Source organism: Acanthopagrus latus, chromosome 15, assembly GCF_904848185.1.
Source record: "Acanthopagrus latus isolate v.2019 chromosome 15, fAcaLat1.1, whole genome shotgun sequence".
Taxonomy (NCBI): domain Eukaryota; kingdom Metazoa; phylum Chordata; class Actinopteri; order Spariformes; family Sparidae; genus Acanthopagrus; species Acanthopagrus latus.
The window spans coordinates 10,574,399-10,601,179 of record NC_051053.1 but is presented as its reverse complement, the minus strand read 5'-3'; the positions used below and the strand labels follow the sequence as shown (position 1 = coordinate 10,601,179).

The following is a 26,781-nucleotide window of genomic DNA, read 5'->3' as shown; positions in this document are numbered from 1 at the left end:
TTCAAATCAATTATGGATCTCAGGGCTTCCATAGCAGCTGTATGGAGCAATTTCTGTTTTTTTTTCTGCAATTTTTTCAATTTCAAAACAAGTCCCCAGCTGCAGAAATGATCTGTCGACTACGGAACTTGACCTTTCCACAAGTAGATAGGCTCTGTGATTAAAATGCTCATCTTTGCGTGGACTTATCCTTTAACAGAGCTTGTAATGGAAATAGCCCAAAGAGGAAGCTGTGGGTTTCATTTCTCTTTTGAGATAATGTCCTGAATGTGAACTGAACTTGAACATTTGGCTGGTCCTCATTTTCAGACATACTGCTGTCCTGTCACATCAGCCCACATGTGTAACAACGCATTTATTATGTGATCATGAGACTTTTGTGACCTTCACTGGAGCGGCAGAGTGTTTTCCATGTGTGCGATAAAATGACACGGAGTCGTTGTGTCTTCAATTAGCCAGCATTGAAAAAAAAAAAGAAAAAAAAAGAAAAGAAAAGAAAAAAAAAGTGTTTTCAATCTCCCTCGTACTGGTGCAACACTGGGCATGTGTGCGAAGCCGTAGTCCAGCCCCGCAAACCCGCCCACCACCCTCCCTCTACCCCTTCGGTGCGTCTCGGTCCGCCCGCAGCAGTCTCCTTCCCCGGCGAGGTTTTCACTACAGAGATGGCTGCGAAAGTGTGCAGATCGGTCCTCCTGTTGTCCCGGAGCAGCGGAGCGGCGGCCGGCAGCCTCCCCGCACTTGTTGTCTCTTCACAGCGACACCATCAGCACATAAGACCGGTAAGTCCCAGGACGTCAGCGCGGCGCAAGGAGATAAAAAGGGGGGAAGAGGTGTAGGACCGGGCGGGCAGGCTGGACCGGGGAGGAACAGCGGCAGCGGCGGCTTGCTGCCTGGGCTGGCTAAGGAAGTAAAGCTAACTAGCCTCAAGATTTTTTTTTTCCGCTCATATCTTTTTTCTCTCTCTCTCTTCACATTGCGCCTCACGGAGAAGGTGAGGCACAAGATGAGTCATGGTGTGTATATACCCCGCATCCTGGTACCGTGTGGTTATTTTAAATCCACAGTGGGACGAGGAGCTTTGAGAGGCAATGCAGTTTTTTTTTCCCCTTTTTTTTTGTGGAGCCCATCAGCAGCCCGCTGGCGCTGCCCCGCCGTTTACTGTAACCAGCCTTCAGACACTCTGCCCTGCTTTCACATAACGACACATAGCTGACGTTTCCCCCCGGCGTCCTTCAACTTTGCGGGTGTATGTATCTCTGCTCTTGGTGCTGTGAGTGGATTTTGAACGCGATCCTCGTGAAAGGTGTTTTTTTTTTTTTTTTTTTTTTTTTTTTTTTTTCTCATTCCTGCAGTAGAGATGCTGGGGTTGGTTTAGGTACCGACGGGCCCTGGGATGGGTGGTTTTGTTTTTTGTGTGTGAGTGTAGTGTTGTTGCTACGTTGATGTTTGTTGGTGTGATAAGGTTTTAGAGGCTGCATCTTTTCGGTTTGACAGCCCATGACCGATGGTTCCCCCCTCATCTCTCTCTCTCTCTCTCTTGCTCTCTCACTGGTGTGTGAGCTGCAGCGTGTGTGTTGGTGTGTGTGTGTGTTGGTGCAGCAGAAACAGAAACTCAGAATAATGAATCTGCTCACAGCCAGAGAGGAAAACTTCAATTGTGCCTTATTTTGTGTGTGTGTGTGTGTGTGTGTGTGTGTGTGTGTGTGTGTGTGTGTGTGTATATGAAGGGATACTCTCACTATTTATTCATGCACACACACACACACACACACATACAAATACACAAATGAGACTTCACAGGAACATGGAAGTAGTCCACGCTGGGATGATGTCAGACTCTCCAGCCAGCCTGCTGTTTCTCCCCTCCCTTGCGGGTGTTTCCCCATTCAGCCGGGAGATCCTGGGTTTTCCTTTTTTGAGCTGATGCGGGTCCTTCTTTTTCACTCAGCCACTGTGGCAGTAGGTGTGCAGCCGCACAAAGAGAAAAAAAAAACACACTGGCAATAACAGGAATTGTGTCACTACGGTGCAGCGGTTGCACATCTCGTTCCATGCCTCTCTGACCCACTCCCTCGGCTGTAACTATGAGCCTTTTTTTTTTTTTTCCCAGCAGCCGCCTGACGAGGGAGGTGAGGCACAGGATGGACTTGAATACGTAAGAATGAGGAAGTCAGTGCAGCCTGGGGAAGAGAACCGCCCTCTTCACTTTAAGCTAGGAATACTGCTTCGATATTTCACTCCCCTATCCGCTCTTTGGCTTGGATTACCTCCCTCTCTTCTCGCGTTTTCCCATTTCGTGCATCTCCCTCGTACAAACGCTGGTGCACGCCTTGTGAAATTAAATGAGCCTGTCCTTCCTGTGAGACACACCGCCCCGGAGGTTAAGTAGCTGTCAGACTGGACTCACTTGGTCCACATCTCCACACCGGCCCTCGGTGCTGTCCCCCACTGTGAGCCATTACAATTGAGCACATTTACCCCCGTGGAGAGGCGATAGTCTCCCCTCCGCTAAAACAAGCAGGCCTGTTTAAACCTTAAGTGTTTTGCAGCTCAGAGTGTTTCGGATCCTAATAAAATCTCAGCCCTCCCAGGTGTCGTTTTGTATTGCCTGTCATATTGTGCCCTCGTCCACTGAAGCGTTGCTGCTGCAGCTCCTGTGACAGCCCAGCTCCTGCACTCATTTGCGAGTCCTTCACTGCAGTGTGGGAACTCTGTCTCTACACCTGTGCTGTCTGTAAAGCTGCGATGGGACGGGTCCTTATGAGTTACCATTAAGCACGTAGTGTCACTTAGAGGGATACGCTCCTCAAAAGACACAAATCTGCCATCCGATGCTCAGTTTGTAAGCAGCGAGCAGACTCCCGGCTCTGACTGCTGCCCCTGTAGTGTAGCGCAGACATGATTGGTCAACTCTGTGGAGATGCAAAGCAGACCGTGGGCTCCAAGGCTCATGTTTAACCTGCGCCGGATTACAATTGAGTCAGCTGTCATATAAAATGCTGCTGTCGTGAAGTGTGGCAGGGGAGTGGAGTCATTGGGGATAAACAGTCCTTGTAAAAGGGTTGTAAATCACAGGCTTTCTTTTTATAGTATGAGAACACATCATGCGCCTAAAATATGAGGCTTCACGGTGAGAAACGCTTCCTTTTGTTCTTAGTTTCCATTTAAGCTGACATGTTCATTAAAGCTGAGCAGTCAGTAGCCATAGTAGTGTTTGCGGCCAGGGGGTCGAGGCCCACTCCTGGCTTTTAATCCAATCAGTGTAGCAGTAAACTAATTTATCCCCGCTGCCTTCACGGGCTCAGTGCAGAAGTTATCCGGATTAGTGTGATAAGAGAGTGGCTGTCAGTTTGTGGCTGTGGTCTGCTATGCAGGTGATAAGATGCTTGAGTGATTGATCAACCTGTCCACACAGTCAGTTTCATTAATGTTGTCCCACCCTTTATGGACTAACTGGGTACCGATCTCATCCGCAGCACTCCACCAAAATAACAGCAGTTTTTAGTGTTGTTTATGTAGCATCAAGACAACTCACATTTCATTCTACAACCCTGGTGTTAAACAAAAAAAAAAAACTAAAAAGACTAGTCTATTAAATGACCCTTTTCAACCTTACTCCACTGCAAGTTGGCGTATTGTAAGGAGGATCAAGCACTTGGACGTTAAGATGATGAATGGACTGTCACATTAGCTGTCATTCATGTGGTAAAGGTTAATTAATGATTTCCTCAGTCAGGAGTCTGTTGATTGACATGTGTATGGACTTGAGGCTGACTGATAATGGATGTCCAAAGGCCAACATAATAAAGAGAGTTTAGAGCACGATAAGTAGACTCCACTCTCAGTAAAGCTTCTTAAGCCCCAAAAATGGCATTTGTTAGAGCCCCAACTTAAATATGTAATTGGCAGGGTTGTAGTCAACTTCACCTAAACCCAGACCAAGTCATGGCTAAGACCCGAATGTATCGAGACTCAAGGCCAAGACTTTGAATGGTTGAGACCAAGTCAAGACCAATACCAAGGTGGCCGATTCTAAGACGGGACCTTCAAAATGACTAATTTCGCATATCACAACACAAATAATATAATTATTAGCAATGTATGAGCCAGTGTCACCGGTGGAGGCTGGACAATCACTGACAATTATCGGAGCAAAGTTCCACCGATACCAAGAGTTTGTGAAGCATCGGCAGCAGACCTCTAATGTATGGAAAATAATTGATAGCATCTTGGTACTAATGCTTCATTGGTTTACATGACATAAGAGGTTCATCTTATCATGTCTGGTACCTCTGCTGGAGAGGAACCTTCATTATCTTTGGCCAGTGTGGCTGCACTGCTCCATCTTTTCATTGATATTGAATTACTATCTGCACACCAAGACACTTTTAATGGGCATGAAGTGCAATTTAGAGGGTTTTCCTTAGTGGGTGAGAAAATTGATCCAAGTTTTCCTGCGGGTTTTCATACACTCCTGCTAGGTAATGCGAGGCAAAGTGATATGATAGAGTTTCAGTCGAAGGTATGGTTACAGAAACGATCGATTTGTTGGCTGGATATCCATTCAGTCCATGTACGGTGCCATGTTGCTGCTGCTGCTGGTCTTTACATGCCTACACTTTCCACATTAGCACACAGTACACACTGGCACATGTGAACTGGCACCGATATCAGAGCAGCCTTACAGCATGAATAAGCCAGGTAGAACAAGACACAAAGAGCTAATGGATTGAAGTCATGTCAAGCTGTATGTATAGGAACAACTCCAAAAGACCCACAGAGCCGGCAGCTATCAAATTACCTGTATGCTAAAATAAGATCAGCAGTATCATACTGTACAAAAGAAATATAATAAATTGCTGTTATAGAGGTTGAATGAAACAGTTTGCATATTGGTTTGACTAGTGCTGGTCTCTGATCAATAATCATTCAGAAACGTTACAGTGCAACTTGGCCTGAAGCCAGTTTCATATCTGCACCGTCTTAGTTGAACGACTGAGTAGTTCAGTCCACTACGACTGCCCACTTCTTCAGTGTTTGAATTAGTTTTAGATATCGGGCTGTAGAGCAGTGGACAGGAAATGGGAGAGACAACCAATCTTGTATCACGAGGCAGGCAGGCACTCTGCTCCAGAGGCAACCTATCTTAGTTAGACCAACGTGTAGCTGCAGAATGACTGCATTTCTCTTGATTTATTTGCCCTTCTGCAGGACCGGTAGCAAGGAATTTGTCACAAGCGGTGACCCCTATGTGTTTTTGTCGCATGTATTGGGAAGTCTTTTCCAGAAATGAGGCCATATGGCTTTAGCTTTCAACCCTTTGTTTTCTTAGTGAAGTGCTGTGTCCCTTTTAGCGTTGCTGTTTGCTCTCATTTGTTTGTGTGTGGGCCGGGGATCAGGGTAAAAGGTAAGCTGATAGGTGGACGCATAGAACATGCAGAAATTAGTCACTTGATAGTGAAAGACTATTAGTGTTGAACTGAAGATTACAAAAGCAGCCTAATTAAAAAAAAGATAGTGGAAATTTAGTGTTGTGAGTAAAAATAGGCTCTTGCTAAATATGCAACAATGACAATGAGTTTTAATATGCAGTTACTTAACATTTACCTGCTGAAACAAATCTCTTTTCTTGTCGGTGATTGTCTTTTGTCATCTTGGCAGGTACATTAGGCACACGTACTCGTATTGTTTCTAAATCTCTAACAATGTTTTTTTTTTTAAGTTGTGATTCAAAACCTAGACACCTACATGTTCACCAATAATTTTTCAAGGGTGGTTAAAATTGTTTTTAGCTCATAGCAGGGTGCTAAGGAAACAGTCTCTCGAGGGGGGTGGGCTTACTCGGTGTCACGTAACCCTAACCATGGATTAAACTTACACCCGAATATCCCTTTAAGGCCAAGCACAGACTTAGACAGTTGGACAAGTTCCAGACTCTACTGTACTCAGTAATCGACTCGTCAGGCTTCCCCTCAAGAGGAAGATGCTGGAGTGGTGAGTTGTGTTCACTTTACAATAGAAATCCGGCTAAGCTAGCAGATGTTTGATGCCTTGAACTATGTGCTGGGACCCTATTTGTACTGTTGCTGAAGTTTGGTGCTGTTCTGAGCATAATTTGTGGCTTTCTGATGGTGGTTTCATCTTGGAGGCATATACTGCAGTGTATTGTTATCGTGCAGTCTCTTCTGAGGTTGCTAAAACTACGTAAGCTAGCGGTCTGCAAATTTGATCTCTCGAGGGAGGGGGTCTTACTCTGTGTCACAGTGTGTTAGACTGTAGATTAAATTTACACCGGAATATCCCTTTAATGAGATTGGGTATGTAGAGGCATACGTCCCTCACTCCCTCAAACCTTGAACGGACCCATGTGTGTCATTTTTTCCCATTAGACTCACATTTTAGTGCCTTCACTGGCAGCGCAGTGACAATGTCATGGACTGTCGCGTTATCCAACAAAATAACAAGTTTGTGTTGTCATCTCGGTGCAGTGATGAAAAGCTGATGGCTTCAGCAGCTGTGTTTTTGACAGAAGTCCTGTCAGCCCACGTGGTGATCACCAGGGTGAGCAGTGGCCAGAGTGATTTCTAATGTCTGCCATGGTCCGGGAGCTGTATGGCTGACCTGGCAGGGCGTCTGAATCTGAGAACAGCGCATTCACTCAGCTGCACCCCCCCCCCCCCCTTTTTTTTTTTTTGGAGTCTCCCTCATCTTTTGTCATGGTTTCTATCATAATGAGGTTGACAGGTCTGTGACGCGGTCGAGCTGAAGCCTACGACCAGATTCATCAGAGTTCAGCTCTGGTTAGCAACTGGACTGCTAGCGTTCTTGTAATATTTCAGTGGGTTGTTACCCTGCATTTGTTGCAACCACGGCACTCCGTTTATGTCTTTAACGTTTTTGTCAACTGCTTCAATCACTGCTTCGACTGCAGGTACCCCTCTGAGGACAATGTGCAAAACAGCTTCTATTGCAGGTATCTGCACTTGAGCCCAATGAACAGCTGTTTAGTAAGTCACTATATGACTGCATGAAACGGCGTATTCAGCCCATTTATCGGCACGAGGAGAAAAACTGTCTCTTTCCCTCTCCCTCTGCAGACATATGCTGCTGCGTGTCCTGTTTCCCCTGTACTTTCTTCTACGAATTTCCCCCTTTGCTCTCAGAGTCCATCACATTACAGCACCTGCTCAGTGCAGTAACCTTTCTCACGCTCGCCAGCTGTTTGCCCTGCAGTCAAAAGAACTCTCCTGGAAGGTGAAGTCCTTGCGTATGAGACCCCTCCTGAAGTATTGCCACCCCCCTCCCTTTAACAGCACGCTTATTTTTCATAGTACTCCAACTCCTTACTAGACTGAGGGGCCACATGCTCCTGTATTCCGATGTCCATTATAGTGTTGCTGTTTTGTAATCGGGGCGGGGGGGGGGGGCGCTATTGTGATGGACCAAGTCCTCATTAGCACTCTAGCAGAGATTTCACCCTTGAAGTGGTAAACGTCTGGCGAGCCGCTGCTGTTGGCATAGACTAATTAGCTGTTTCCCATGTTTCTGTGTGGCCCAGCGTGTCTCCAGTCAAGTCTGAAAAGGACATTAAACTAGGCCAACGTGTGTAATGCGATGATGGATGGAGGTGACGCTTGGTTACCCCCCTCTCATCTCTGGGACGTCGCGTGGGTGGCGTCCTCTGCCAAGGAGGGCAGGTGAGGCGGTGGTGACAACCTATGAAGGTCATCGGCGGCCCAGCCTCTGATGCTGATAGATCTGGCATTGGGCTCATTATTGTGACAGCCAAACAAATCTGCGGTTATGTCGGGTCCAAATGAGGCACTGTGAATTAGACTGGGGCAGATTAAGCTTGTGTGAAGGTCAGGCGTGCCCAAACCTGTCAACGAGTGTGTGACAGTTACATGAAGCATTTCCAGATTTGAGGTGCTCCCGACAGTCTGTTTGTGATCATCTACACTTATGAACTATGTGTGTACTATTTGTGTTGCTGCGGGCTTCTTTGGACCTGATCAGCATGTTTTATTCATTTATTACATTTTAACTTTTTGATTTACATAAAACCTTGCCCAGCTGAAAATGACACAGGAGAAATTAAAGTACGTCGGAGGAAGAATAGAAATAGAAGGGGGGTCATTTGCATCTGCAGGCTAGAGCACCTTAAAAATAGGACTCATTGCACTAGTCGTGGTGTGACTGCTAATATCTTACCTGAGTGCACTCCTGTGGTTGTCTCTCGTGGTGCCGTCGCACCAAATTTTTCTCCTCCCCGGGTCTCGGAGAGAGAAGAGACAAGATGCATTTGTCTCCTGTTGCAAATTGATCCCGCCTTATTTGTGTTCAAGAGCACAATTCGTTTGAACTTTGCCCTGCAAAATGCAGCTAAGTAGCAAACCAGCGGGATGGGGTTGACTTTTTTTTTAACTCCACCATGTATTGATTGTTTGTACAAGTTCATGGTCCAATTAAGCGTTTGATGAATAGGTGTATCATCTTACACCGCAGCTTAAGCCCCCCCCCCCGTATATTTCACCTTGCTGATTGAAGTCTGTCTGAATCTAAGAAACAGATCTAAATGGTGGTGAGCTGTCCCTGCGAAGCGAATTTGCACAGACTCCGTACTACATTAAACAGGAGGGGCTGCAACTGGTGTGTTTACAGGGGGGATGTGACACCCGTGAGCTCTCTATCTGCAGAGCATGTGTGATTGACAGTAGACGGGGGAGTGAATGCAGATTTGCCGATCATTTATTTTGAATAAATGTATAAAATGCAGAAATGTGTTGCTAATATACCATATATCTAAATATATGTGTGGGAAACTCTGATAGCTGTCATCTGGATATCTACTGGCTGCACCAAAAGCCCAGTAACAACAGCTGCTGAGCTAAAGCCAAAGCCAATTCTTTCTGGGACTGGGTCTGTCTATGCCTTAACGAAGAGGTGAGGCCCTCTTACTTGAACGTTCCGCTCTCCCATTTGAATATCCTCGAGCTGCAGATGAAACAGGCACCTTGAGTCAAAATTGGATACTATTGAAAGTAAAAGCAGATTACAGCGTGTAAAGCTTCTCATATCGGCCCCTTTGACGGAGCTGAATTCTGAGCTAAACCAGAATATCCTATCCATCCACTTATCTACATTGCAGCGCTTTATTGAACTGAAAACAATACGGTGTATGGAATTCGACGGATCCATAAATCACAATTGCGCAGTGAAAAGCAAAGAACAATCGTGTCAGGGCAGGGCAGCAAGAGGAGAATCGTGACAGTAAGACAGGCAACATAAAAGATGAAGAAGAAGAAGCTGGCCAAGCTGTCAATAGTGAAGCGTCTCATAATTGGTACTGGTACCATTATGTATGAATGAGCCTTGTTTTACTGTTGCATTAATGGCCGGGAAGTTGTTCAGAGGAATGTTGGGATTGTGTGATGTGAGGATTCCCTCGGCCTCGGGCTCACCTCTCTCGCTGAAGAGAGACTGGCTGAGAGGGGCTGCCTCTCATTATAGCGCTCCCATCACGCTGCCAGCACGACCGAAGGGATTATTGCATCCGTCTAACCGCAGAGCATGGAGTTTGCTTCGAAATTGAAGAAGAACATTATCCCGTTTCCTGCAAAACTGAGTAGACGCGTAGGTAAAAAGAATTTTTTAAAAAAAAAGCTCAATCTGTGTTGTTTTTTTTTTCTCTGTTGAATGGCTGCTGCCAACTTTAGAACAGCTGCACCCAGCAAAATATAATGAGCACCGCTACAGACAAATGAGATCCGTCATGTATGATGGTGAAGCAGCAGTGTTTAGGATCCCTGACGACTGATTTGAGTGTAGTTGCTCTGTAAATCATTCATGCATGCATGCAAGACACTTAGAAACTCTGTCGGAGGAGTAAGTAATACATAACTGGGCGTTTAGAGACGTGATTCTGCTCCATTAGGTTATGGTTTAACCGGAATAAAAAACGACACTTTGCACCGATTTTGGAATAACAACCTCAAAAGGCAAATAAAGTGCACAAAATCGCTTAACTGTTCACTTTCAAAGGGGGGACCCCTGTAAACTTAAACATGCTAATGGTTCTCTAATCGCTTGGATGCCCCCCTCATCCCTCCACCCCACACACACAGGAGCTCATAAGTAGTCCTTCTGTTCTTCCTGCTGGATCGATGCATGGGGTTAATGGCAGGAGGGCTTGACATGTTCAAGTCCGTTACACCTTTTTTTTTTCATCCCGCTGATTTGAGAGTACGGCACCACTGTCTCCTCTGATAAAGGCAGCTGATCTACGAGGTGCAGGGGACAGATCTGCTGGGGGGAAATCTGCATGCAGTGTTCGTGCTGGAAACGCGCTGGTGTTAGGCTACCAGGGAAATGAGGGCTTCACTGGTCATGGTTAAACAGGATGTATGGGGAGCTGTGACATCATCTTTGTGTTGAGGTCATTGTGGCTGGTGGGCGGAGTGTGTGTCGACTTGAGAGGAATTCTCTCTCTGTGGCGGCTTACTAAGGCCGGCTGCCAAGCCGGCTGCTGTTTGTTGTTCCTTTTTAGCTCCTCGTCACTTTGGTCCTTTTATTTTCTCTGGGTGGGCCGGTTAGTCACAGCCGTCAAAATGGAGCTTGTTTAAACTTTTAAGTTTTGTTTTCTTTTAACTTTGAATTTTTTTGCTCACACCCGAGGACGCTCACTATGGTTGTTGCTATATCCTCGACGCACCAAGAAATGTTGCATTGATCCAGCAGAAACAGGAGAGATGACTGCTAGCTGCTAACAAACATGATCAAATGTTTATGTCTTTTCAAATTTTTCTGTGAGGAAGTATATACGTATACACATTAGACCTGAAGGTAAACACAACTCATTTAATTTGTTTAGTGGAAAAATCCGCATACCACCTTTTTATAAAGAGCACCCCAACTATAAATCTGCCAGTGATGTGCACATTCACTTAATTACTGTGTCAATTGATCTCACGCATTGTTGCTTTTCAAAAGGAGAGACTTCAACCACTAGTCCTTTGTTTCTCTGTTGTGAGGGTCAAGGGGACACTCGAATGCGGGACGTGGGGGTTAAAAATTGAAAATGGGATTGAGCCTCAGACTCTTGCTTTGATGGATGAAGCCCTCTGGTTTATCGTGTGTCCAGACGTCGGTGCCCTTTAAACATGAAATAACCGGGTATCTCAGAAGGCGCACGGAAACAATTTGTCGCCTTATGTGTGCTCTGAGAGGTCGTGACGGGACTAAAAGAAACGGCTGCCGCCCGCAAGCAACACAGCACGCTGGAGCGACATGGGCTTTGCTGTTCTGGTCCCCGGTTTGTCCTCAGAGCTTCACTGTCTCTGTTTTGTCCCTCTTCACTTTTCCAACAGCAGCCCTGCTCTCTGCTGTCTGAAACGAGCTTCCTGGGCCTTCTGAATGATGCTTGTGACAACCTCATTACACGAGCAGAAGTCAAGACCGGAGATTGATCAGGCTCTGAGCACATCCCATCCAGCGAGTCAATGAGCCCGAGAAAGCAAGACTCTCTGTTCGGCCCGGCGCCCAGTTTGTTTGCACTGTAATTACCCAGGGTTGTAGCGGTGCCATGGTAGACACAAGCACACGCGGGGGATTCACAATGGAGCAAACAAACAAAGATTGCACACCTTTGTCCAACAATGTACTCTAAGCCCTCGGGTCCCATTGTCTTGGTAGCGTTTAGCCGGACCAGAGAGACGAGCCCAACGGGTCACGACAAGTTCATTTGTATCCCAAGCTATCATTTATTAAGAGTGTGTTTTTTTTTTTTGTGTGTGTGTGTGTGTGTGTGTGCGTGTATAGTTTCCCCCCCCCGCTCTACTAGATGTTCCTGTCGATATGAGCCCTGTCTCCTCTGACTCTGCTTAACTGCCAGTTTTAAACGAATCTGAGCTTTGAGCCTCCTGTCTTTTAATTAACTCCTGTATCAGCACGAGTGGATCAATGGCCGGGGACACGCGTGGAATAGGCATGCCCGTTCCAGAGAGCCGAGCTGGTGGGGTGGGGTCAAATATGCGGCACAGAGGTGGTGGTGGGGGGGTTGAGGCGGTCTTTTGCTGCCTCAGCGCTTTAGAGCCTCCTTCACGCCAACCAATCACTTTAATGATGACTTACAGGATACCGGATTTCTGTGAAGACTGAGGGTCTTCACCAGATAATCCTATTAGAAGCATATTGTGTAAAATGTGGCATGGCCTGTGAAATATGGTCAAATTATCATATCTCAGTTTGGAGCATGAACGGGGGCATGCTATGTAGTACAGTCGACTGACCGCGGCACTTGCACTATGTACAGCGGAATGTTTACATTCACACACACTGCGAGACTAAATCTCACATGCCCTTTAGTCACAGAGCAGCGACACAGCATGATGGCAAAATAACCTCCATAGTCGTCCATTTCACATTTCTACTATAATTGTTGTAATACGACTGTACATTTGGTGCATTTAATGAGTTTACTCACTGTTCGCCACATCCAGTGCATAATGAAACTATTCACTGGACTGTTGCGGTACAGAAAACTGACAAATGGCTTGTCAGGTCGGCTCTACAATGAGTCCTAAAACCCAGAAATAAGCACCTACTGTTCCCTCGTCGTGATGTCAATGGACTGTTTAAATGGGTTTTGAAATGCCTGAAATGAGGTCTGTGGTTAATACAAGTGGCGAAATGAGACTACAGAAGACGCTGGGAACATTATGTCATCACACCAATCACGAAGTCTAATTTACCTAATCGTCCATCTTTACAGACGAGCTCTGGCTGCAAACTGTTTCAGCTCTCAACTTTCTGACTTGTAGGTTCATTAATTCTGCAGCATGGTGGTGCAGTGGTTAGCACAGTGCCTCGCATCAATAAGGTCACAGGGCCTTCCTGTTAGCGTTGGTTTCCTCCATGTAGTCTGGTTTCCCCCGCCATCGAGCACATGCACGTTAGGTTGATTCTAAATCATGAGAGAGGACCATCCTGCTGTACAAAACTCGTACGCATCTAAAACTTGTGTTTGCCAAAATCCATTGTCCACTTTGTTGAGTGACACAACAGGGTTAAGCTAACTTCCAGGTTGGCCTGCAAAAATCTGTGGTCCCTGCAGCTCTCTATAGAGTTGTGCAATATGCAATGCAAATAGGTAATCATAAGATTGATTTATATTTGAAGACAGCATTCTGCAGCAGCTCCACTGTTGTAAATACAAATCCCAGGTCTGTTACAATTCGTCAGATGTAATGGAGGTGAAAACAAAAAACAAAAAAACTTGAAAACTTTAAGTATGTAATGCTGTGATCCCACACTTTCACTAAAGTTACATGATGCAGAAAAAAGTGAGGGGGGAGCAGAGTGGCTGAGACAGACTCACCATTCACCCTGTGACAGGACCCTGTACCATCAAAGTGATTTTGAAGATGTTAATTTAAGGTGATTTAAAGTGACACAGTGTTGCTTTAAGATTTAAGTTTAAAAATATCAGTTGAAAGATTTACCTGACAAATCCTGGCACTTTGCACTGCTCCAAATCTAATAACGTCACTGTGGCATAGATCTGTCTCGCCCATTGGTTTGCAACACTGACCACAAAACAACCAAACATACTGTATTTAAATGGTCACTTCACATCACAATCTGGAGAGAAAAATCTCTTACAGCAGACAATTTTATATGGGAATTTGACCCTACTTAACAACAGGTCAAATCCATCTGAATCACCGTGCCCTGCCTTCTTATGTGCTGTTCAGTCCTCCTGCATGTGAAAGTCAGTGAGGACTCGGAGGGGACGGTGTGTGAGAGATACAATCTTGTCTCTACTCAAAGGCACCTCCGGGAAGCAGGGCAGTAAGTAAATTGCTTATGTAAATAGCTCTGCTGCAAAATCCTTTGTTGATGAGGTCTCTGACGTGACGGTCCGACACGGAGGATTTTGAAATCCTTTTGTTTTTTTGGGATTTAAAAGAGCACTTAACTCTTGACTCCCGACAGTATCGGGGCATCAGCTTAAGAATGGTCGTCCAATAATTACAGCTGCGGAGATGGCCGTGTTTGAATGAAGCGATGGCGACTCGCGGTTACATTAGTGGTCATTGAGACAGAGTGCGTTTGTTAATAAAAGCCGACATCCGTAATTGTTGTCCTCGGTCATTGAGTTAATGCCACGCTGTTTGTAGGAGCTCATCTTTATGGTGCAGCTGCAGCGCGGTATTAATAAGCATGACATTCGTGTCGGCTAATGCTAATTAGCACTATCAGCATGGTCGGGGCGGACTTTTCCCCTGAGCTCTGACAGTGTTTCCAGACTGTGACTGTAACTTGAAAGGCACTGAGGTCTTTTGGTTGCACACTAAACAGGCTGAGGCTTGTGCTGCAGATGTGCTATATATGCTAGTCCACTTCTCTGTTGTATGACAGACCTGTCAGAGAAGCAGCAAATGTCAATATTTATTTATTCACACTGGTGCATGCACTTGTGCACACATGCTCTTTTTTCTCCAGTGAGATTGAGGAAGAAACTGTTGACCTCCACAGCGCCCGTGGTTTCCTCATCCCCATTCCACACACGGGGGTCAAAAACCAACGAACCGCAGAGTCCCACGACCTTCTCCCAGAGAAGGTTAGCATCCGCACAGCTGCCCGCTGTCTTCTTCACACTACTGTTGGGCATGGATGTGTGTGTGTGCATACCCTGCAGGCCTTGCATCAGCTTGAAACACGCACACACACACACACACACACACAAGCTTCTCATAACTTCACATAACTTCATAACGTCAAACCTCCTTGTTCTTGCGGGGCCGGCAGCTGTCAGTCAGCTGTTTTGTGTGAACGCCCCTTCAGAGCCTTTGATTTGTAATGGAGCTGTGAGCAAAAAGACGGGCAGCGCGGAGAGGTGGAAACACTCGACATTTCCATTCCCACTATACCGTTACTCATCTTTTGCCAGCTAGCTAGTGCTCCACCGGTCTATAAATAGGATTGAGGAGATGGTGGAGAGGAGACTTTATTGGAGGATGCATTTCCATGGAGACAGTCCTCACTGGGCCTTGGCTTTGTGATCAGAGAGCCATTGTGGAGAACGGGATTCTGGTTTCGTTTAGCTAAAAGTGTTTACATTCTCCTACTAGTTGTCAGGACGGTGTCGCCACAGCCGTCTGGGGAAGCCAAATTAGAGCAAACTTGTTCCTCTCTGCTGGCTGCAGATGTCTGAGTCAACTCCAAAACACTGCAGCAGAAGCAGCAGCAGCAGCAGCAGCATCCTCATTTCTGCTTGGGAAACATCACGTAATAGGCTCCGGCTAACCATTGTGTCACTCTGCCTCGCTTAATACCACACGCACATGCACAAATAGTATGCAAAGCGAATACTACTCCCTCCCCTCATGCATGCAGAGTACCTTGTGTGGACAGACTCTCAAATGCAGATTGAAATCTTGTTTTCATAGACCTGTCTCCAGATAGCACGGCTGAGGGTTTTGTATCACACTGCATTCCTGCCTCACCATGACTGTGCTTCACTGTGTTGCTCTTGTCCAGCATGGACAACATGTTCAGCATTTGCTATGTCGAATTCTCTGCATGTTTCTGCCTCAGTTGTCTCCCTCTTCATGTGGCTAACTGAGTGTAACTGTCGTCCCCAGGGTATTTGTAAAGGAGTGGGTGGGGCTGTTAGCTGTTCTTGTAGCATTGGGATAAAAAAGAAAAAAAAAAAAGTTCTCAGTTTCCTCTGTGCATATGTAAAAACTCATCCGATATACATCTCTCTGATCCTGTTATTTCCGTCTCTCCTGTGGTGTTTGCCTTCTGCCTCAGGGCCCCACAACTTTCCCTGTTACACGCTGCGAGAAGACAATTATGTGCTTGTCAGAGAAAGGTTAGCGAGTTATTCCACCACACAGCCGCTGCCTGGAGATCAAATGCTTGTCATTCAGCCAGACAGTTCCCAGGTAAGAGCTTGGCTGTTATGTTTTCCCCGGGAAAAAAAAAAAGACAGTTAAGCAGCGAGGAGGCAAAGGAGCTGAGCTTTGCATCAGAGCGGATCAGTGATGCACCTCCAGCTGAGCCTTCAACTTGCGCTGCCAGAACCTTTACTGACCGGGGTCCTCGGAGGGAATGCTGGGGGAATCCCAACCTGGACATGAACTGGGCAGGAAAGGGAAAAGGATGGAGAGAAAACGACGGTGGTAGTGGAGAGGTGAGAGTTGAAGAGGAGGCTTGTGGTAGGTAGAAACGGCACATCTGCTTGTTTTTGTTTTTGGCCTCGGGCAGCATTTCTAAAATGTCTTGTAAATGCACGTATTTTACACCGGCATTAGAAACACGTGAGAAATTCAGGAGGCCACAAAGCGCATGTACGTGTGACTGACAGAGGCTGATTCAGAGGCGAGGAGAGATGTAAACAGGTAACTGGAGCTTTTCAAACAGTCCTGGTGCTGCTGTTGCCTGGGTAACACTTTGGAACACTGAAAATGTCCTTTATCCAACAGAGAATTGAAGGTTATCCATCTAATTGTCTCCTGCTCTCTGCCTCAGATGCAAAAACTCCATCTCATCTAGTAGGATACAACACTTCTCGGTACAGACATGTACCCCGGAGAAAGCCTTCCTCGCGATCTGGCCACTGGGCTGCTCTGCTACCCAGCACTCTTTCCCTCTTTTCCATTCCTCTTTTTCTTTGGAAGAAATGTGACGCTACAGTACGCAGGAAGTTTTCTGACCGGTCTTGAATTATTGAACAGCCAAGAGGCCTTCCTTCAAATCCATTCTTCCCTTGATGCAGAAATTGAAAATAAATCATTTTGTCAAATACAGTTTGAAGCGAATTGCCGCTGCTCAATTCCTTATTTTATTTTGAAATTGTCACGAGAACCCACGGGGGGGGCGAAAAATGCTAAACAGCCTCGTCTCTGCAGTCTGTTGCTTTATTTCCATTTGGTTCCCGAAGCCTGTGTTCAGCTGACATCTTCCTACACAGCAAAATACATTTTGCATGTCTAAGGCAGTGGGAGTGTCGGAGTAGGTTAGGTTCAGCAGTCGGGTTACTCTCGCACAGCCTCATGCAAACAGACTGGAGTTCATTGATCAGAATAATGGTTACTGTGCTAGCCAGACTCTGGTGGAGCTGCTGCTGCACGGGGCAAGACGTGCCGCGGGAGGTTCAACATTTTGATACGATCGCTGCTGAAGCGATTTTGCAGATTTGTTGAATAATATGTAAATATGTCGAGGCGTTGTTTATTTTCTGTGGGGAATTATGCTGATCATTTGCTGGAGTGGCCTGGGGAATGCTTTGTAATGACCGTCATGAATGGTAAACCGATAATTCAAGGGGCAACGGACAACTTTTCAACTTCATTTCCCTTCTTGAGATTCGCTGTGGTATTACCGTTGGCGACACGATCGCAAACAAAGTCTTTAGCTCACCCTCTGCACTTTCTTTGCATCCTCCATCAGCCGGCTGTTTTTCTTTTGCAGTGTAGTTTCCACAGTTTTCCAACCTTTATCTGTGGACAGCGACCACGGAAAACATTGCGTCTTCCTGTTTTGGTTGCACAATGGCTGACGCGCTCCTTTAGTTCTGCAGGCCTGGTGGCGGGCTGGATAGCATAGTGAAAGCGAGGTTAACAGGGAGCCAATCTAACGGTGGATGGTGTCATTTTTTTCTGCAGCCATTACACTGTGCAATCACTATTAACTCCAGAATCAGTTACAACAATAATGTCATCTGTTGCCAGTTTAATTAAACTTTACTTAATAGCTATTTCACTGTAAATAAGCAATTATATGCTTTAGAAAACACATGTTGGCATTGTGACTGTTGTCCGATGTGTCGTGATGTCCGATAGTGTAACATGATCTGTAGGCCTGGTGTGCCCTTTGATTTGGGACGGGCGTTCACTGGACCAGAATGCCAAACAATTTTCAACTGCAGAAATCAATTACAGGCTGTATAAATACCTTTTTTTGAGGGTAGAATTTATGTCCTCATTTCCAGCCAGTCCTCCAATAAAAAGCCAAATCAAAGATCAATCACTGACCGATGACCCCCGCTTCACGATAAAAGCCTTGCAGTGGTTCGCTGATGGGGGACGTTGGATGCGAGGCGGGCGGAGCAGCACAAAGTGTCGAGTTCGCGTGAATACTATCCAGCATGCGGGAGCTCTTAGAGCGGGGCCGCGATGTTGCAGGTCGGCGCGGTTACGTGCTGATGCGTGGGTGCAGCGAGGCTCGAGCCTGCTGAAACAACTCGGATACACCGTCGGTGAGAGGACAAGCCCTTCAGTCAAGAGTTGTGGGAGGAGGTGTTGGGTAACCCTGTTCGTCAAAGAAAACCCTTGAAATGTAAATGTAGCTCTTAATCAGACAATAGATATTCTGATATCTGATTTTTTAAAGGGCTGATGGATCGGGAAAGCGGTTTGCTGTTAGCTGCAGTCGGGATGCCACCCGAGTGGCCTCGATGGTATATTTGTGAGGCTGCGTTTTGAATTTCACAGCCGATGCAGCCAGCTTAATGCATTTCACAGAGAGGTAGAGTCATTGCAGCTGCTTAGAAAATCAGGGCTGATAAAATGCAAACAAATTCATATTGAGATAGTCTCCTTAGCATCTCTGTAGTAGCACAACACTTTTATCATAATGACATTCTGCGACGCGTTTCACCTTTTAACAAAAAAACGGCTCTTCTGTAATTGGGATATTGCTCTTGGCCATATTGAAAGTTCGATAACAATTAAATTAACTGCTCAGCTTTGGAAGTTCATGGGTAGTAACAATCTGTTAAAACACAGCTGTAACTGAATTTGACTGGTAATCTTTCTATTTGTTTCCATGATTTGTTGCTGACGGGCAAAAATGGTAAAAAAAAAAATAAGAACAGTCACTGCCCTCTCTCATAAGCCCAGCCACCTTTTACGTCTCTTTTACAAAAAAAATGGTCCTGAAGTGAACAGCTGACCAGCTGTCCGAGCCTCAGTTTCACCATAGACGAATGACAGGCCCATAAAAGTTTGATTGATGTGGTTGACTAGAGTTACAGTACAGGGTGAACTCATCGTCAAAGCTGAGCTGCAGTGTCGCGAGGCCGGCCTCCAAAAAAAGTAGGGTGACTGGAGAGGAGAACATGGATCTGTGCTCATGGTCGTGTAGCCTGAGTAAGATTTTTACCTGCAGAGACAAAAGCGGCCTTTACCTGGACCCTGATATCCCACTGATGGTCAGAGCAACAGTCCAGTCTGAATAAAAATGCTTCATGCAACCACCTCAGTGGTAAATGAACTTCTACAGACTACTCAACGGGCTTTACGTCACTTTACATTCACACAGTGATGCTGCAGAGAAAAGAGCAGTTTGGGGATCAGGATCTTGCCTAATGTTAATCCGATTGCCAACAACAGCTGCCCGCCTTTATCAGAATAGGGTGGGTCCAATTTGATCCAATCTGAATGAGACGCAAAATTGCTCCAGTGACACGGTGCAGTGCGAGTGACTGTCACAGAAAAGTTTGGGGCGGCTTAGATGAGCATTTTCTTGGATCAGTTTATTTAGCGTCCGTGAAGTTGGAATCTGTAATCTGAATGATTGCAGTCGGTTCAGAGGAATTACTGCCCGTGAAACTGCAGCCGGTGTTCACATACCCAGCGTGTTCGTACGGCAGCTGACTCATGTAAGCGGCGACGTGAAGAGCCCCTCGCAGCTTTTTTCACTTTTTTCTGCTGGCTGTGTGGAATTTCTGCCTTACTTTGGAAACCCGCCAGTGCCATATTTTCTTTAACGTATACAACATTTGGCATTTGTGTTAGTCCATTTTAGTCCTAATTGTGTAAACAGTGAGTGTCGGCATTGACTGTTGACTATCAAAGATTGGAAATGTGCCCTTTTTAGGCGTCGATATTGTGATTTAATGCGGCTGTTCGTATAGCCCCTGTGTTGCGCCTGGTAGGTGGTTCTTGCTATTTGTGGCTTTCACAGTTGCTAAGAATGAGTGCTCTGTTATGATTACACACACACACACACACACACGCTCAGACAGAATTTTCTCTTGCTCAGTCCCTCCTCTCCTCTCTGACGCTGTTCACTCCGGTTCCCTCTCTCCCTCTGTCATGTGTATGTGCTTCCTCCCCCTCACGCCCACGCTTCCACTGTCTGTGCCGCTGATCGCCAGCGTTATCGGCGAGGTTTGGCAGAGATGTGTCTTTTGTGCGAGAGAAAGCAGCATTTCTTTTTTTGTTGCCCCCCCCCCCCCCCCCCCGTCCTTTGGCCGTACCCTTGTCACCGCAGTCTGCTTCTAAATCCCTTTCGCCCTCTGTATTCAGTTCAGTTCTCATCCGCAGGATCTTAAGTCCTCCCTCCTTTTAAGAGCTAGTTGGACCAGCGAGGTCTTTAAAAGTGTGATAAAGTAAGCGATGTTTGTTCTGACATTTTGAGGCCATTCCAACAGCACCAGCACTGTTATGGTGTTGCTCTCGCTGCCCTTCTGAGTATTATTTGTACAACACCTGGGGCAATAAATCAAGAAAACATTTTTTTTTTATAGTAGATGTAGGACTTTATTTGAGCGTGTATCAGCCCTCTTAACGCCTTCACAGCCCTCCCATCCTGTGCTGTAGTCTCCCCCTCTGTTTTCCTTGCTTCGTCTGTTCTGTAGTCCCCAAGACACCTGGGGATGAAGCTGCTTTGTTGCCGTATTTCATTATGAATGAAGGCAGTTTTCAGCCCGCCCATTCATCTCTGCTGCGGCAGGAGACGCCAGGCTGTCAAACCCACTCTCTGCACGCTCCGCCTCCATGACCCCGTTTTGCGTATATATGTGTGTTTGTATCCAACATGAACAAGTGGGGAAACAGACAGAAGGGGTGAGCACGCGTGAGTGTCCATGAATTTCGCAGGTGATAAATGGTGAAGGCGGACACGGACCGCGAATCCCTCTCCCCTCCTGTCTGCATGGAGCCCTGCAGCACGGCTCAGGTTGTTTCCTTCGCCCCAGCCCTGCAGAGGAGCAACCACACACACACATACACACACACACACACACACACAAGCATCCACACACAAACGTCCTTCAGAGGAGAGGTCGACATGCGTGTCTCACTGGGATTCTGGTCGAGTCTATAACGTGGTTACTCTGAGTCCTTCACATCCCACCCCCGGCTTACCTGGACAAGTTGTTTCATCCATCCTTGATCTCCTGTCTTTATGCATCTGCCCATTAGGAACATCCAGGGAAGCCCTCGTAAACTGGATCAATTCTCCTTAGCCGTGAAAGACTTTCATTGGACAGCGGTCACTCAGCAACCCACTGCACTGCTCTTTACCCGGCACGTGCAGGCGCTGGGTATCAGGGTGTGCTTAATGTGTTGGCAATTTCATTTAACTCTCCTTCCCTCGCTCCTATCTCCCTTTCTTCATCTCTTCCCTTGGTGCTCAGTGATTGCCTGCAGCCTCCCCACTTCCCCCCATCTCCAACATCACCACCACCGCCGCCCCCCCCCCCCCCCATCTCCCCAGGGCAGGCTGCCTTTCTCCGACGAGCGAGGGAGATGTGGAGAGGGTGAATGAGCAAGGCGGGAAGAACTGAGAGGGGCAAGATAAGGGAACGGGGAGAGATGGCCGGATCAGAGCGTGGATCGCTGCAAATGTGCAATGAATGCTGACCCATGCTGGTGCAGAGCCATGGAGAAGTTGTTGTTGTTCCTGCTGACGACAGGACCTCCGAGAGACAACAGCATCTGCACCATTCTCTCAACACGCACCATTAGCTAGCTGTGCGCTTTTGAACACACATGAACACGAGGACATGATGTAGCTAGAATGGTCGCCGGGCATCTTGTGTCCTCTGTAGGGTGTCTTCCATCTACCATCTGCTGTACTGTTTTACTAACTCACTTAACTGGCAGCAAATGGGCTGCCCATTCATTTGTCTCTGTTTGATTAGCTCTCAGCAGCGTGCCCATCCGCCGAGCTGATGCGATCAGCTCTGGGACACGCAGACGCACATACACGCACTCGTGATGTTCTGACACCTGTCTGGACCCCTCCGTCGTGTTATTTCTGTCACCGAGAAGCTTGTTAAAAGTGCTGCTGAAGATCCAGCGTCTATGATTTCACCAGGTACAAGACGAGCTTCAAGTATCATGTTTGGGTCTAAGGTAATAGATAGTTGTTATTTTGCTTTTATAAGAAGTTCTCCGTCTGGATTCACTGAAGTGCTGCGACGTGTTTACATAATTTAAAGTGTTATATTTAGACTTGGATCGTTTGGTTATTTGTAAAGCAGGTGCTTGATTTTCCCGCTCCCTCCCCTTGCTCGTATTTTAAAGGTCCTATATAATGCTTTTATTCTGGGGTGTCAAATAGAAACGTTTTTACATGCGCTCTGTTTCAGTGCCTTTCTCTTTAAGGGCTGATTGGTCAGCTCTCACAGGCCTGTGCAAGCACTGGTCACTGTGTTTCCACAGGGTTGTTGCATCACAACATTACGGTAGGTACAGTTTCTAAAAACAAGCTGTGCGTTTAGTTTTGATGCGCTCACAGTATTTCTGAAGCACCCAGAGCTGCTTTATAACAAAACCCAGGCATGTAAATCTCACTTTCTACAGCGAGGGACCTCTCAGGCTCAATTTCTGCCTTTATTTGGAGGAATGTTACCCTGCGGTGACTCAATCAGTGGAGTCATCAAGGGTACACAGCACATTACCTACTGTGTCGGGCATTATTTTCAAAATTAAATAGTTGAGGCTAATGGGCTCTTGGGTAGAGGATGCTGAAAACACACAGTCTGATGGCGCCTCTCCAGAGCACACCCACAGGCCTGTTCCACTGCACCGTTTTAGGCGGCGGCTTTGCATCTGTGACATCTAAGATTAACCATCAGCCATTCTGAGCTGTGAGATATGTTGCATTAGGGGACATCTGAGTGTTCTGGCTGCTTGCTGATGAGTCGTTTCCAGTAATTAAAGCTGCTGACGATCACGTCAGTTCAAGCACGGGGGGGGGGGAATGTGCCGAGGTGACGAAATGCTGGAGTCTGGCCCTGGCTCCCAGCTCGTGTAAACACTCAGAGTATTTTGTTGCCGTGGATCAGGCGGCACTCAGGTGTCAAGCTCAGCGGACTGACAACATGTGAAAGCATGATGGTTAAAGAGTCGGTGCGACTGGTGCTGCCCGAGAGGCCGGCGAGCCCTGCGGAGTTCAGGTCTGACGTGTCTGTGATCGGTGGAGATTGGTCCCCGAGCAGGAGCAAGCTCATAACGCAGCGTGCCATAAGTCAATCAGTAAATCAATACGTTTCAGCCTGGGGTCGCTTATTTTCTCACTGTGACGAGGGAGTATGAAGCACGTCTCCGTCTGTCTGGCTCCTGAAGGTGTCGCACGTGATGTGGATGAGCTTTCGATACATCACCTAAAATGAGAGGGATGCCACCAGACTAAGTGTGTCACCTGCACCTGAATGTGTGAATTTTCACCTAGCTGCGTCCTCAGCAGGCCTCACCCTTGAGCTAGTGCAGGGGCAGTGTGACTGATGATGATAATATCGGTGTTTACGCAGTGTCTCGTGCCATGTGTCGGCAGAGCAGGGCTGCAGGTAATGATTATTTTCATTGTCATTAATCCGCTGATTAATTCCACGATTGATTGCTGAGACGTTTTGTCCATCAAATGTAAAAAATAGAATATGGAAAAATGCTCCTCACAATTTACAAGAGCCCTGAGTGATGTCTACAAATTGCTTCCTTTCACCGTGAAGAAAGACTGAAGAAAAGCAGAAAAGCCTGTATTTAAGAGGCTGAATCCAGCAAATGTTCAACATTTACGCTTGAAAAAATGATTAATCATTTATCATAATAGCTCTGATCCACTGAGCTTCTTTCGATTGACGATTTCCTTTCAATTGAATCTATTAATCGAGTGCTTGTTGCAGCAGCTCCAGAATAGTTCCACCAGATCAGCCAGCAGCTTGAAACTGAGATGCCTCTGATCTTTTTTTAAGTGCGTCTGTTTGGTGTAATTATCTCCCGATATCCAACTTGTGGTATCATCAGAGCACCATTCTGTCTTTAGGCTCTCGAAAGACTACAAAACTACATTTCTAAAACTTGTGGTACCCTTCTTGGTTGACATGCTATCTTAGTTTCACGTCTGGGAATCTTCACCATCGTCTCGGGTTTTCACACTGATTCAAATCGAGTGAGATCGCCACTTTGACAATGGCGGGAGCCACTCTCTCTTTCTTCCTGACTCTTCTCTGCAGCGTTTCCGTTAAAAATCGGTCCAAGTGGACAAAATGTCAGACATTTGACCTAAAAATATTACGGTGTCTGACCGAAAATGCGATGTTCCCTTTCCGCCGGATGGGTGGTTATGTGGGACGCTTTCCCTTTTCGTTGCGTTTGACTTGCTGCCTGCTAAGCAAAAAAAAGAAAACGAGTCTCCTCTCACTGTTTGTTGCTTATTGTGTTTTATAAGAAAAGGGCACAGTCAGTAGAGGCCTAACCAGCTGGTGCGTTGTACGTATCAGGAGAATAAAGCGGTGTGTTTCGAGTGTGTGTTCGCGTTCTGTGTGATCCTGCGCCGTGTGTGTTGAAAGTTGGTATCTGGGGAGAGCAGCTGCTGTCCTCCGTGGCAATCTAATCAACAGAAATAGACGGGAGCTCCCCTCCCCTGGTGGTGCAGCGAGGCCGCAGCTACTTCGTTCGTCTTTTCTATTTTCAGATGAGCAATTTGTCCCATTTCAGATGACATTTACGCCTGTTGGGGGAATTTATCATTAGCACATAAAGAACAACGTTCTGCTTTGGCTTTGAGTTATTATTGTATTTCATAACCTTTAACTTAATGTTAGGTCCTGTTACACGTGAATGTGTGTGTGTGTGTGTGTGTGTGTGTGTGAAGGGTCGGTGAAAGGTGGATCGGCTAGAGTGTACCCAATCCAATCGCCCCAATGATGTGAAACTGCCAGTAAAGTAGATGATGAGTTGGCGGTTGTGCTGTGGGATTTTGTCCCAGTCATAGGCTACTGTTGCATTACACAGCTATGCAACAGGTAATGGATGTGTTTTAACTCACTAATAACAGTCCTTTTATAAGAATGTCTGTCCTAATACAGAGGAAAAATTCCATACCCTAAAAAAATCCTTTAAAACAAGCACAGAGTGATTAGATAACATGTTACAGAGGTTGTTTTGCATGGATTGGATTACAGGTGAGCCTTGAGATTTTGGCGTGCCCTTTGTTTGAAAACCACACTATGTAATAGCACATGGGCAATTTTGAGCAACTTTAAAGCTACTACAAGGTACTTTGATATTCTGGTGATTGTGGAGGCCCCTGTGGACAAAAGTGGCGGTGTTTACACCGCCAAAACCCCGGAATATCAATTTCGTGCTTCTTTTTAACTGGCTTACGTGCTACTCACTGGGACTTTGCCGGGGAAGAGGCAAAGGCAGGCTCTTCCGCTCTGCTCCAGGGGGACTCGGCGGCAAACATTAATAAGAAGTAGTCGATTTTCTCTCTGATGCTCTTTCCTTACTTATGCAGGCCATACAGAGGCATCGGCATTACATTGATACTATACCAGTTAAATAACCAGTTAAAAACTCCTTGTCTGAATACCTGAATACCCCCTTGTTTCATCATCCTCCTGTAGTCATGGCAGAAAAACGCAAACAAAGAGGAACGAGTGTTTGTTTTGTCTGTTCGAGGGCTACCATAGAACATGGTGGTGACTCTGTGGAAGGGGAGCAGCTCTCTCTGTAGATCACTAGGCTTGTTCTAAAGTAGCGTTTTCAGGTGATGATACACTAAATGAAAACAGTACTAAGTGTATCATATTCCATTTCTGCCACTAGAGCCCCCTAAAGCCTTCACACTGGAGCTTTTTAAGTAGCTTTTTTAAAAGTTGGTTTAACAGTTCTCCCCTTTATTTACGTTGTGCTGTTTATTTTGTTTCGCCTCGGGCTCCCAGTTATTGCACAATAAGTAAAAACCTGTAGTGCTATTTGAACGGGAGCTTATTGACCTAAACAGACGTATTAATCTGTAATTGTAGTTGCTGCTGCTTGAATTCACTGCCAGAATGAAAATGAGTCAGTTCTGTTGCTCTGGCAGAGGCCTAGCTTCTGAAAAAATAAATAAATAGATAAATAAAAATATCCCACACCACTGCATCAAACGAATGCCGTTTCTCCCCGACGGTAACAGACCTGAGGAGGACTGTCTTGGCTCAACATTACAGAAGCAGCCTTGAATACAGGCCCCTCCCTGGAGTTGTATGCCTGAGTTGTCATAGATAAGAAAAGGGGCAATAATCCTGCAGCAAACTGCTATCTTACTACCAAGGTCCACTGGCTCGTAATGTTGAGGAAGGTGTGTTTGAAATCCTTAAAAAGCTTTAGTTTGTGTCAGAAAGTGAGAGCCGAAGAGAAAGAAATAGCATCATCGCAGCACCTCTCCGGGCGTGTTTGAGCGTGACCGGCCCTGCAGGTCTGTGCACTGAGAAGTGGAAAAAATTTGATCTCAGAAGTTAAAAAGAAAAAAAAAAAAATCGTTCTTCAGTCATCTTTGGAGTGTTTTTATCTGGGAGAAGGCCTAATTTACCAAAGTGTTTTTGGTTAAAAAACAAACGAACAAACAATAAAAAAAAAACGTACATTCGTGATGTAAACACTGACGAGACCTCAGATGGGCTTAATACCAGATCCGTCCTTGCTTGTCAGATGTAATTTACCGGGACTGGAAGTCGTTAAAAGGGAAGGTAATTGCGTGTGTAATAACACGTAG

The 26,781-nt window shown here is 46.2% G+C and overlaps 1 protein-coding gene across 1 annotated transcript in view; it reads left to right on the top strand.

Moving 5' to 3' along the window:
* The first annotated feature begins 355 nt into the window (after nt 1–355).
* Nucleotides 356–26,781, top strand: part of mcu (mitochondrial calcium uniporter) — a 62,674-nt gene continuing 36,248 nt past the window's right edge. Inside the window, exon 1 of the mRNA XM_037123936.1 lies at nt 356–779. Within this exon, the coding sequence (XP_036979831.1) occupies nt 663–779 (117 nt within the window). The 5' untranslated portion in view covers nt 356–662. The remainder of the gene's footprint in view (nt 780–26,781) is intronic.